At 42.1% G+C, this 13,709-nt stretch overlaps 1 protein-coding gene across 1 annotated transcript; it reads right to left on the bottom strand.

Moving 5' to 3' along the window:
* Positions 1-2,761: 2,761 nt before the first annotated feature.
* LOC308306416 (uncharacterized protein) lies at positions 2,762-13,463 on the bottom strand. The gene is made up of 8 exons (XM_080751395.1): positions 13,335-13,463; positions 12,066-12,187; positions 11,108-11,246; positions 9,115-9,236; positions 6,525-6,635; positions 5,386-5,492; positions 4,893-4,983; positions 2,762-2,924 (listed from the first exon to the last, which is right to left on the bottom strand). Exons 1-8 carry the CDS (start codon positions 13,429-13,431, stop codon positions 2,805-2,807), a joined length of 909 nt encoding a protein of 302 aa, XP_080607521.1. The 5' UTR covers positions 13,432-13,463; the 3' UTR covers positions 2,762-2,804.
* Positions 13,464-13,709: the final 246 nt, after the last annotated feature.

Raw genomic sequence — 13,709 nt, 5'->3', positions numbered from 1 at the left:
TGGGCAGATTGTTTTTATAGTGGAAGTGGATGGGATTTTTTTCCCCCTTCATAGCCTCATTACAGCTATATAAAGTACCAAAGGAAAAACACCTAGGTGATATTAATAAAAAGGGAAGACAAAGATACAGTAGTTACATTGCAAAACAGGGGATTTACCCGAAAATATATGTTTTAATTTGTTTAATCCCAGTGGGACAGAATCCTCTTTGCAGATTCTTTTATAGTGGTAGTGGATGCGATTTTTTTTCCCTTCATAGCCTCATTACAGCTATATAAAGTACCACAAAAAACACATCTACGTGATATTAATAAAAAGGGAAGAAAAAGGTACAGTAATTACATAGCAAAACAGTAGTTTTCCCCCGAAAAATAAATGTTTTAATTAGTTTAATCCTCTGGATCAGAGATAGAAAGAGAAGCGCATTGCATCTTGGGTACTAGGAAGAGGACAGAGAGAATGTTTCTCCTCACATAATAGGCTGGCTTTTCGTAATTCTGCCCATTTAAATTATATGTACCCAATCGTGACTCTTAGACCATTGATAAGGTACATGTGAACTAGTTTGTTGAAGCTTATTCGTTATGATGAGCGAGATCGCTTGACGCTTGCCGTCGCTATCACCGTACCGGCCGATCTCCGTGTCGCGCAGTGCGGACAGTTTTTGAAAGCCTGAAGCAACATTCTCCACTGCACAAACTCCACCCCCGATAGCAAAAAGTGAATGATTTTTTCTGGTTGGCCAGTCAGGGAGTCTCAGGGACCAATCAGAAGGCTGACAAACGGTCTATTGTCCCTCTTGGCAACCCCAGGGCCGCAGCCCCCACTTTGAAAACCTCTGCTTTATAGACTGTGTAGAGGTAGATGTCAGTTATAGGACTCTAGAGGTGAATGTCTGTCAGTCTGTCTGTTATAGGACTCTGTAGAGGTGGATGTCTGTTATAGGACTCTGTAGAGGTGGATGACTGCTATAGGACTCTGTAGAGGTGGATGTCTGTTATAGGACTCTGTAGAGGTGGATGACTGCTATAGGACTCTGTAGAGGTGGATGTCTGTTATAGGACTCTGTAGAGGTGGATGTCTGTTATAGGACTCTGTAGAGGTGGATGTTATAGGACTCTGTAGAGGTGGATGACTGCTATAGGACTCTGTAGAGGTGGATGTTATAGGACTCTGTAGAGGTGGATGACTGCTATAGGACTCTGTAGAGGTGGATGTTATAGGACTCTGTAGAGGTGGATGTTATAGGACTCTGTAGAGGTGGATGTTATAGGACTCTGTAGAGGTGGATGACTGCTATAGGACTCTGTAGAGGTGGATGTTATAGGACTCTGTAGAGGTGGATGTTATAGGACTCTGTAGAGGTGGATGTTATAGGACTCTGTAGAGGTGGATGTTATAGGACTCTGTAGAGGTGGATGTTATAGGACTCTGTAGAGGTGGATGACTGCTATAGGACTCTGTAGAGGTGGATGTTATAGGACTCTGTAGAGGTGGATGTTATAGGACTCTGTAGAGGTGGATGACTGCTATAGGACTCTGTAGAGGTGGATGTTATAGGACTCTGTAGAGGTGGATGACTGCTATAGGACTCTGTAGAGGTGGATGTTATAGGACTCTGTAGAGGTGGATGTTATAGGACTCTGTAGAGGTGGATGTTATAGGACTCTGTAGAGGTGGATGACTGCTATAGGACTCTGTAGAGGTGGATGACTGCTATAGGACTCTGTAGAGGTGGATGTTATAGGACTCTGTAGAGGTGGATGTTATAGGACTCTGTAGAGGTGGATGTTATAGGACTCTGTAGAGGTGGATGTTATAGGACTCTGTAGAGGTGGATGTTATAGGACTCTGTAGAGGTGGATGTTATAGGACTCTGTAGAGGTGGATGTTATAGGACTCTGTAGAGGTGGATGTTATAGGACTCTGTAGAGGTGGATGTTATAGGACTCTGTAGAGGTGGATGTTATAGGACTCTGTAGAGGTGGATGACTGCTATAGGACTCTGTAGAGGTGGATGACTGCTATAGGACTCTGTAGAGGTGGATGTCTGTTATAGGACTCTGTAGAGGTGGATGACTGCTATAGGACTCTGTAGAGGTGGATGTCTGTTATAGGACTCTGTAGAGGTGGATGTCTGTTATAGGACTCTGTAGAGGTGGATGTTATAGGACTCTGTAGAGGTGGATGACTGCTATAGGACTCTGTAGAGGTGGATGTTATAGGACTCTGTAGAGGTGGATGTCTGTTATAGGACTCTGTAGAGGTGGATGACTGCTATAGGACTCTGTAGAGGTGGATGTCTGTTATAGGACTCTGTAGAGGTGGATGTCTGTTATAGGACTCTGTAGAGGTGGATGACTGCTATAGGACTCTGTAGAGGTGGATGTCTGTTATAGGACTCTGTAGAGGTGGATGACTGCTATAGGACTCTGTAGAGGTGGATGTCTGTTATAGGACTCTGTAGAGGTGGATGTCTGTTATAGGACTCTGTAGAGGTGGATGTTATAGGACTCTGTAGAGGTGGATGTCTGTTATAGGACTCTGTAGAGGTGGATGTTATAGGACTCTGTAGAGGTGGATGACTGCTATAGGACTCTGTAGAGGTGGATGTTATAGGACTCTGTAGAGGTGGATGACTGCTATAGGACTCTGTAGAGGTGGATGTCTGTTATAGGACTCTGTAGAGGTGGATGTCTGTTATAGGACTCTGTAGAGGTGGATGTTATAGGACTCTGTAGAGGTGGATGTTATAGGACTCTGTAGAGGTGGATGTTATAGGACTCTGTAGAGGTGGATGACTGCTATAGGACTCTGTAGAGGTGGATGTCTCTCAGTGCGTCTCGGTCTGTGTCTGTTCCCAGGTAAACATCATAATCCAGTGGGAGCTCCTCCAGCCAGGCGCCTGCATCTATCCCTGCTCCCTGGAGGGACAGACAGACAGACAGACAGACAGACAGACAGACAGACAGACAGACAGACAGACAGACAGACAGACACAAACACAGTAGCATTAACGCCAATCGGGGTTCTATTTCTAAACAAAGAAAGAGGGTTGTGTGTGTGTGTGTGTGTGTGTAACTTCATCATGCAGAGAGACAAATCTCTGTGTGTTGACCTTGCTTATTGTAAATCGCTCTGGAGAAGAGTGTCTGCTAAAAGCCTAAATTGTAAATTGAAAAAATAGAAACTGTGTTTGAAATGTTAGCAAAAAAAGGGCAAATGTAGTTAACTTAGTTTATTTTTTAAAAATTGTTAATAAATAGTGATATTGTCAAACATAAAGATCAAACACAACGTTTACAAAAAGAAAAATGTATTTAATTCAGTGTGATGACTGTGATCAGAAGCAAGATGCAGATGACACCACGGTTATAGGACTAATATCCAACGATGATGAGAGGGCCTATAGGAGGGAAATTGAAGAGCTAACCCTATGGTGCCAGAATAACAATCTCTCTCTAAATGTTAGTAAAACAAAAGAGATCATCGTTGACTTTAGGAAGTCTAAAGTCAATCATAGTCCCTTAACCATAAATGGTTCACCTGTAGACATAGTGGACAGTTTCAAATTCCTGGGTGTTCACATAACAAACTCACTCACAACATAACAAACTCACTCACATGGTCTCTAAACAGCAAAGGTATCCTTAAGAAAGCGCAGCAGCGATTGTACTTTCTGAGGCGCCTCAGGAGATTTGGCCTGAGCACCAAGGCTCTTGTAAATTTCTATCGCTGTACCATAGAAAGTGTTTTGACAGGATCACAGTGTGGTTTGGTAACGTGACTGTTCAAGACAGTAAACAGTTACAGAGAATTGTGAAGAGAGCTGCCAAAATCATTGGCACAGAATTACCACAGCTACACACAATCTATAACACACGCTGTAAGAAAAAATCACACCCGTGTGAACTGAGCGGTGGTCGTGGAGGCTGCGCAACAGCAAAACAAATATATAATAATAATTATAATTATAATAAAAAAGATTAAATAAATATTTTTAAAAAATATTTAAAATAATAATAATAATAATAATAATATGGGGGGGGGGGGGGGGGGGGGGTGCTTGCTTGCGTGTGAGAGAGAGAGCCATCCATCCATCCATGTCACTCAGGCCACCACTGGTATTGCAGTTGATGCTCAGGGCAGACTAGACTCAACAGCACCTCTCTGGTCACCAGGGGTACTTAGGCTACATACGGACCCACCCACCCACATAGACGGATACACACACTGCCACGCTATGGAGACGGTGTGACCACCGCTCAAAAGACAGAGAACATCTTAAAGGACAGCAGTCATCCCGCCCATTCCCTGTTCTATGTCCTCCCATCCAAAAAACGTTACCAGAGCATCTCATCGCACACCACCCGTCTCAGTAATAGTTTTTATGCTCAAGCAATCAGGTTGCTTAACGAAGAGATGCTGAAAGCGAGACGTAGGTAGTCATGTGCACTGTACGCAGTTTTTAAACTGTACACTGTTACACTGTATGGTTTTTGTTGTTTTTGGGTTGTCTTGGGTGACTTGTTGTTGTCTTGTTGTTGTGGGTTGATGTTTTTGTGTGTAATAAGGCTGAGAGTGCTCCTGGCACAAGCATTTCATTGTATGTCTGTACCTGTATGGATATGCATGTGACTAATAAACCTGAACCCTGAACCCTGAGGATAAGACATATTCCCATTGCCCGTAAAAATGATGACCAGAGTGAATCCAACACTGGTTATTATGATAAATGCAATGTTGTGCAGTAATAGCAATAATTAGTGGCTTCAGTAGTGTGTGTGTGTGTGTGTGTGTGTGTGTGTGTGTGTGTGTGTGTGTGTGTGTGCGTGCGTGCGTGCGTGCGTGCGTGCGTGCGTGCGTGCGTGCGTGCGTGCGTGCGTGCGTACCTGTAGTTCAGACAGTGTGTGTTCCAGGCTGGGGACAGTCACCAGCAGAGCTCCTTTCTTACAGAAATGATTCCTAATCCTCTGCCACGCTCTGTTACATAGAACACAATGTATGTTAAAGGAGTAGTTCACCCCCAAAATGACTTTTTTTTCTATTGGTACTCATACTTTTTTTTTTTTCAGTGATTAAATGGGTGAGTAGCAGCAACAACAGATTTAAAACAACCCATACAACAGTCTGACACAGCAAATCTCCATATACAGTACATGGATCTCCATATATGGGTACCAGGGGTCTCCATATATGGGTAACTGGTCTGATATACATCACTGGCCAGATGGCCAAGAATTGCATGTGGCCCTGAGGCGTCTTCTTACTAGTAATGTATTGTGTATGTATAGTCTACTGATGCGTCATCTCATTGTGTGTGTGTGTGTGTGTGTGTGTGTGTGTGTGTGTGTGTGTGTTGTGTGTGTGCGTGCAGTGTCTTACAGTATTTGATCTCTGGGTTCCATGAAGAACTGAAACACGTTGTTCATGATGAGAACGTCTGACTCCTGGACCAGATCCAGACGACAAGACACGTCTGTATGGACCACCTACTCAACAAAGAATAGGTATTTGTACTTTACTTGAGTATTTCCAATTTTCAATACTCTTACTTCTACTCCTCAGAGGCTAACATTGTACTTTTACTCCACTACAATTATTTGAAAACTTTACTTTACTTTACTATTTTCAAAAGATTTTTTATACATTTGAAAACTTGAAATGGGACATTCTGCATACATAGTGAGTACTTGCTACTTTTGGTACTTTAAGTACATTTTGATACCAACACTTTTGTACTTTTACACAAGTACATTTTGAATACAGGACTTCAACTTGTAACAGAATATTTTTACATTGCAGTACAGCTACTTTTACTTAAAGAGAATTGAGTACTTTTCCTGCTGTATACTCAAGTAAAGTACAAGTTTCAGACTAAATGCACTTTAGTGACTTTACACCACTGATAATGTAACAGTAGCCAGTCTACCGAACGTGTTGTTTGTCCAGTTGTTTGAGTGTTGAATGTTTAACAGACCACAATGTGTCATCAAAATTGACACTTGTTTTTAACTTGTCAATAAAATACAAAATCAATCAATACTACACTAAATAGTGCTGTACAGTGAGTGGTCTTTATCGGAGATGAGAGGTCCCTGAAAGCCAAATGACGTCATGATGACGTTATGATAACGTCCTTCGGTGACTCTGGTGACGCTTAGAACTAGGCCAGATCACAGCCCATATGGGGATGATCTTGACGTCATTACCAGGACGTCAAATGGACTTTTTTGTTTGACAGGATTATTCTTATTGTTTGTAATGTTAGTTGAAATATGAGCATGTAAGGTTATATTCTGGGACATATCTGACCAGTTATGATATTTAGCTGGCCTCGATCTGACCCTCTCTGATTAATCCAGGTCATCCGTTTTCGTGGGCAGGATGTATGTTGGTTGAAATCAGGTGATATTCTAGGTCAGATCTGACTAGTCATGGTTTGACTTGATCTGGCCCCAATCCAGACGTCACTGATTGGTCCAGGTCCTGACCGTGCTTGCTGGGGTGAGTAGGAGCCTTACCTGTATTCTGTCAGAGAGGCCGTATTTCTCCACAGCCATGTTTTGCAGTCTGACAAACTCTTCATTCACCTCCACCCCCACCAGGCGCAGCGCACTACTGTACAAGTAACCCTGAAAACATGTACAATATACAGTAAACACCACTGAACACGTACCACTGAAACACACACATATACTGTACCCAAATATGGTCTATCTGCAGTATGGAGGCATTTCGGGAACACCCTCTACTATGGAAAGCTGTTTTTGGGGGGTTCCTGGTTAAGTTATATCAAACAAATATATATCAAAGTTATATCAGGCGTTTTAGCTTCCCCAGCCAAGGTACTTCAAAAACATCTGACTCCTTAACTTTAAGGTTAGGGTTAGAAGGCGAGTCATCGTAACTCCTGAGTTATAAAAGGAAAAAGGATGAGGCATTCCCATAGGAGTGCCTCTGGGAATCCCTGTTACCTTACGCTTCCCTAAGCTCCAACAGAACTTGGTAAACAAGCCTTCATGTGTGCTGCTCCAGCAGCCTGGAATCACTTGCAGACCGATCTGAAGCTAAAGGACTTGATCACTCTTAGGTTTGTCATTTAAAGGTTTACTGTTGGACCTGATGGCAGACAGACACCATTGGACAGTGCACTTGCTTTACAAAAACATTCTCAAAGAGAACACCAGCACCCAAGGAACAGCCCATTTAAGGCACTTTTTATTTTATAACGAGTACACATTATTGTGTGTATCATTATTTTATGCTTTAACTATTGGAAAATAGCAGATATACTTGCGAGCTTGTAGATCTGCTATTGAGAATTTTGACCTGATTCTATAAGTGTCTTTTGAATCCTTCTAAGGTTTTTTTTAAAAAACCCTATGTTTCTATGTCAGCAATCTGGCTAGCAGTCGTCAAAGAAAAGGTCCTTTTCATTTAAATGGAGCTCAGCAGTTAGTCTGTTCTTGAGAGACTGCTATGTCAGTGGTTCTCAAACTTGTATTTGGCCACGGACCCTCATCTCAAAATATTTAGTTCCAGGGACCACCCAGAAGCAAAATTTGAGTTACAAACGTTTGCTTTGAAAATACATGTATTCAAAGATTTGCACACATTTTCAAAACGTATTCAAAAATAGCAGATCTACAAGCTCGCAGCGTAAGTGCCACGCTGTGAGCTTGTATATCTGCTATTTTTCACTGGTTAAAGCATTCAATAATTCTAGTCCTAAATGGGTTAAAAGGACTGTTCCGTGAGTGCTGGTGTTCTCTTTGAGAATGCTTTTGTAAAGTTACGTTTCCCGACTGTGCACCCGGTAAGAACAGTGCACTTGCTTCCCTGCCTAAATTGTGTTAAATGTATTACTCCTGCCTTGTGACTGTTTGCACTTTCCCTTTGACTTAAAAAAAAGTAGAACGTGTGTTTATAATGCAGGGGTTGACACCAAGGTCTCAGAGGCACTTGCCCATCGGGCAAGTACAGGTCATGTTCTACTTGCCCGAAGGTCATGCCCACTTGCCCAAAAAGTAAATCGTCCATTATAAAATGATAGGTACGATTTTAATTACCGCTCAATTTAACACTTATTTCTTTACTTTCTGGGGCTGTGCGATAAAATGTCATACCTCAATACATCCAAATACCACACAATTTAGCTATGATTGAATATGTCTATGGTTTCACACTTGTTATTTTATATTTTTTAAATGTAGCAACAGTAAAAACAGCACATTATAGGTAAATAGTGCTCTTATTTTACATTCCACAGACCAGAAGACACAGCGCACTGGCCACGTTCAGGTGTTTGGACAGATATCTCATGTTGTGTTTATAGACATTTGTGTCCTCTCAAATGAGCACTTGCCCTGTCGGGCAACCTGAAAGGCAACTTCACCTGCCCTGATGTTTTATTTACTTGCCGTGGGCAGGTGGGCAAGCCTTAGTGTCAATGCCTGTAATGTGATTGTTAGTTACAGTATGCTGTATGTTGTGTATGTTTGCAACTTGTCCTGCTGCTTGTCCTGCACAGGGCTCCCGTGTAAAAGAGACTTCTACAAAAGCACCAGGCACGTGCATACACATAGACATCAAAGGGGGCTTGAGCCCCTGCCCTTTTATTCGCCTGTGAAATGTGCCATCTCCAGACTGTGAAATGCCTCCCTTTCCATGCCATACCTGAAGGCAGCATTCAAGAGAATTGCCATGTCCAAACTCTCCTGAACTTGAATGCAGCATCTAATGTTGAAAGAATTGCCCTCTCTGTGTAGAAATCCATGCCATAAACCACATATTATGCTTAGTTCAGTGTGGTATCAAGCGCCGAAAATAGCCGACCTCCATGAAGACAACTTTGGAGGTCTGCTTACTATTTTGATATTTCCACCAAAAGGCCCTTTTAGCAATGTCAGCCCCCGCCTCTAACATTCTATGCACGTCCCTGCGAAGCAAATCCTGGACGGAGATATGCCCTTCTTCATATACCACTGAAACACACAGATACCACTGAAACATTCACAGCTGAATCACATAGACACACCTGAAACATAAACACACACGTCTTTCAGTCTCTATTCTATTCTATTCTATTCTATTCTATCCTATCCTATTCACCCCATAGAGAACAGCTCCCAGTCTAGATCCGACATCAACCAGCAGCTTCCCAGTCAGGTCAGGTAGAACGTTCTGGAAGAGGAAGCGCAGCTCCGGGATGGAGAAGGAGTGAGAGATGAACTCTGCAGACAGAAAAACCACACAGTTAGTCCAACTTCAATAGGATGTAATCATCAATTATACAACAAATAATCAATTTGATCAAATAATCGATTTTGGTGGGGGAATTCCTGTGTCATATAAACACTGTTGTATACCAGCTCAGTGGCCTTGTGGTTAGAGTGTCCGCCCTGAGACTGGGAGGTCGGGGTTCAATTCCCCAGCCGGGTCATTCCAAAGACTGTGAAAAATGGGACCCAGTGCCTCCCGACTATAAACAAAGAATCGATTAAAATTTTTGTGTCAATTTGTTAATATATTATATCCTTTTATTGTAATTATCAATTAAAGTTTCTATTTGAAAACATTGAACTTACCGTATAAGCAAACAAATAAATGAAAATGAACACATAACATTTTGATAACATTCTTTAAAATGCATATTAAACTTGAAACATCGGCTTCATAATACATCATTAAAGTCAAATTATGGTTGATATATCCTATCGCCAAAATAAAAGTCTGGGTTTCCGAGGCTAATATACAGGTAATATGGGTTTGTTTGGACTCGGCACTGGCTCTATCGTTGAGCGTTACAATTACATTACAATCTACCATATCAGGCAGAGAACAAAATAAAATAAGCTGCACACTGTCTACACCTTCAAAGATCAACTTTATTTAGGTAACTTTTCAGTCAATAGTCCCACCTTGTTGATGGTGATAAATGTGCAACAGGTGGTGATCCAATTTGAATAAGGGATCTCATCACAGTTAAGGTAATTGCACTGCACACTGCTGCGTTTTTTCGGCCGAATATAGGAGCGAATTTCAGAGCACGTAAACAAAGAAATCAACCTCACGTTATGTCAATCACGTTTGCACACTGCCACCTGTTTAGTATTTATTTTCGGACCACTGGGTCCCTTGCTCTCTCTATCTCTCTCTCTCCTTGCACTGAAAAACGCATTTCGCAAAAAAAAAAAAATGAAGCAGTGTGCAACCAACCAGCTTAAGTCTGTATACAGTACAATCAGTTAATGAACATCAAGTAACTCAGTACAATATATTGATAGTGGATCGTCAAAATCAATAAACAAAGATTAATTCATAAATTAAAAAACTAAACAAACAAAAAACACCTCAATAACCACCAAATATAAATGCCATCACATGGACAGCAAAGTTGTATTGTCTATACTCTATATTCATACATTGCAGTGGCCATCTTGCTCTCACGTCATATTTGTGGGTTGGGAGGAAATGCCAGCCCGGGTGGCACTTTCAAGGCCCAGTTCACCTCTGGGACAACCAGATCTTATTTTATTGTTGTTTGGGACAAGATCAACACATCATCATTCATGCTGAAATACTAAAATATCTCAAAACACAGATTGAACACAAAAACATAACGCAGGATTGTGTTGATCTTGTCCCAAACAACAATAAAATAAAATCTGGTTGTCCCAGAGGTGAACTAGGCCTTTTAGTATGACTTAATAAGTCCAAAATGCTGTGTGAATATGCTAAATTGAAGAGCAGCACCTGGCTGCAGACACTAGGGTCCTGTTGAGGTCCACGGGAGACAGGAACCTCAACAAGTGGCAGGAAGTGACCTCACAGTGCGCAAGTGACTTCATGCCGCTTCTGGAGGTCACGTGACGTCTCTGCCTTGCAGTCCAAGGCACTACAGTCCCTTTGAGCCGCATTGTCGCTATGTGTACATGTTATCTTTTAGACAACCCAACTCTATCCCTAAGGTGTGAGGTCACTTCCTGCCACTTGTTGAGGTTCCTGTCTCCCGTGGACCTCAACAGGACCCTAGTGGTGTGCAGCCAGGTAGTCTTGGAGAAATTGAATGGAAGGGAATAGAAGTGCAGCTGTACGTACGTACCCAGTGGGGCGGTGCTGTGTGAACCACAGGTCAGACAGTAGTTCCTGCTCATCCTCCTCTCCTCACACAGTGTGTCCACCAACTCCTCGTCGTACAGGAAGGCGTCCACGTGCACCGTAGGCTGAGACTGCTGCTGAGTCTGACGTGCACAGATATGACCATGCAACACTTAATCCCAGTGATCCAAGTAATCCGTCGTACAAAGATGATCGCTTAATTTACTGATCGTTTTTTTTTTTTATATAATTGATTACATTGATCTGTTGCACTCCTATGTCTGCGACCGTCAGGTCGCAGTTACTATCAAACCGGCTGTCTGTCAGTCTGTCAGTATGTCAGTCTGTCTGTCCTAACCCTACATCGGTTCTCAAAGTATAAAAAAATATAATTTGAGATAGGGATCCGCTGGCAAATACAATTGTGGGTCCTTGACATGAAAAGGTTTGAGAACCACTGCCCCAGGGCCATTTAAGGAGAGTTGCGTCACCTCCGTTGACTTCATCGGGCTTTCTGTGACCTTCTGTTGGCAGATAGTGACAAAGCCCTGAACCGGAAGTCTACAGAATGCACTGGAGCGTTTGTCACTATTTTGAGTTACATTAACCCACGTGACCTGTGCTGTTTTCCGCCCCCGGGTTGGCCTAACTCTCTAATACAAGGCTCTGCACTACCCTACAAATAGCCTGTAGTCAGAAACAGCATTCTACACAGAGCAACGACAACTATGCAGAAAAGCGGTACATGAACGAACAATATGCGCCCTATGACACAGCTAGGCCTGTCACAATTATTACATAATCGTCTAATCACAAGCATTTGACATAATCACAATTATTTTTGTCAGAAATGTTTCCATGTTGAAATCGTTAATCGCAAGGCTATTTGAGTGACAATGAATCATCATGTTAGAGGTCATAATGGTGCCTTAGACACAGCACTGCTGCCTGGTTGGTCTCACCCGCTGTATGGCTGTGGTCTCGCAGGGCAGCACAGCGTCCAGGGGAAGAGACACCCTCAGGTCCTCCGAGATGCTCTGAAGGATCACCGTCCGGTTGTCAACAAGAACCTCATCCAACTCATCTGAACACACACACACGCGCACGCATGCACAGTTGCACACGCATGCACACGCATGCACGCACAGTGGCACGCACGCACGCACACACACACACACACACACAAACACACACACACACACACACACACACACACACACACACACACAAACACAAACTGTTGAGTATACAAAAGGCAACATATTTGTTTTTTTTACAATGTATTGAATGTATGGATTAAGTATATATCGTTGCATTAACAACTTAAACCATAAATCCCCATGCTCTATACTAGATCCTAGAACTGCATAGAACTGTGTTATATCTGTGTCTGTGATTCAATTTATATGAGTTAAAAAGGACCTCAATTCAAACAAGCCTTAGGCTTTTTGGGGTTTATCCTTTTAGTTGACTGTGTACCACTGAACTGTACACATGATATGCAACCTTCTAATAACTAGTCTTCAATCAATCAATCAATCAATCAATCAATCAATCAATCAATCAATCAATCAATCAATCAAAAGCTATGTAGCCTATACTGCCCTACAAAGTCAGAGTGCAGTAACTACGTTCACGAATTTCACTGAAAAATGGGTTTAAAAGTGTTACAGCTGATCAGCCAAATGAGATAAAGGCATATAAGTGATATTAAACTGATAGTATATTTGTTCTTGAGCTAATTGTTCATCCCCCAATGTCATGAAGGCTAATTTGACCTTTGGGCAACACAAATAAGTTGGTGTGTCCGAAAACGTAGTTACTGCACTCTGCCTTTGTAGGGCAGTATAGGTCAGTGGTTCTCAAACTTTTTTTTTAATGTATTTTTTCATTTCAGGACCCCACCCCCCTGTTACTGTTGCCTGGTTAAAACCAGACTGCACTCAACACCACCCCCTAAAACGAAGTGTGTGATAGAGTCTGAGGCTTGCAGTCAGGCTACTGTTACTGTACCCTAACCCAAGTCACTACCCAAGGCTTAATTAAGCCTGCGCCCCGAGGTTGACACAATTAGATCTCATTGCGTAGCAACGCAATGCCTTGCCCTTGGGAGCTTGTATATCTGCTATTTTTGCCCCATAGAGTTATATCGGTTTGCCACCCTAGTAATAATCATAGACTGTAAGGGAATCCTGTCAGGTTCATTCATGTGGTTTAAAAGTAAAACCAACCTGAGTTTTTCATCCAGTCCATGAGTCTGGGCAGATCTCTAGGATCCACCCTGCTCAGCAGCTGCTGGATCTCTGCTTTGGCGTCCGAAAAGTTCATTGTTTAGAATAGAATAACAATATTAATTTGACATGGAATCAGAGAGTGTGTGCTTTTGGATCCACACACACAGAGAACGTGGTGGTTATTAAGGAGGATTCAAAGTAATCTATCAGTATTATGTATTAAAAAAATATATAAATAATAATGAAAATAAAACGAATTGTGTCACTCCATGTCCAAGTGTTTACATATCACTTCAGCCAATAAGATCAATTATGATCAATATGAATATGATCATGTATTGTTGTTGGGGTTTCAGTCTACCTTTAAAAGCC

Source organism: Nannobrachium achirus (genome assembly GCF_963921795.1).
Source record: "Nannobrachium achirus genome assembly, chromosome: 20".
Classification (NCBI taxonomy): Eukaryota; Metazoa; Chordata; class Actinopteri; order Myctophiformes; family Myctophidae; genus Nannobrachium; species Nannobrachium achirus.
This window is presented reverse-complemented; position numbering and strand designations above follow the sequence as displayed.

Coding starts and splice junctions, on each gene's coding strand:
- LOC308306416 (XM_080751395.1), bottom strand. CDS start 13,431: ATGAACTTTTCGGACGCCAAAGCAGAGATCCAGCAGCTGCTGAGCAGG. Junction 6,636..9,114: donor TGGGAGCTGTTCTCTATGGG/GTGAATAGGATA, acceptor ACATGTTTTCAG/GGTTACTTGTACAGTAGTGC. Junction 4,984..5,385: donor GAACCCAGAGATCAAATACT/GTAAGACACTGC, acceptor TCTATGTAACAG/AGCGTGGCAGAGGATTAGGA.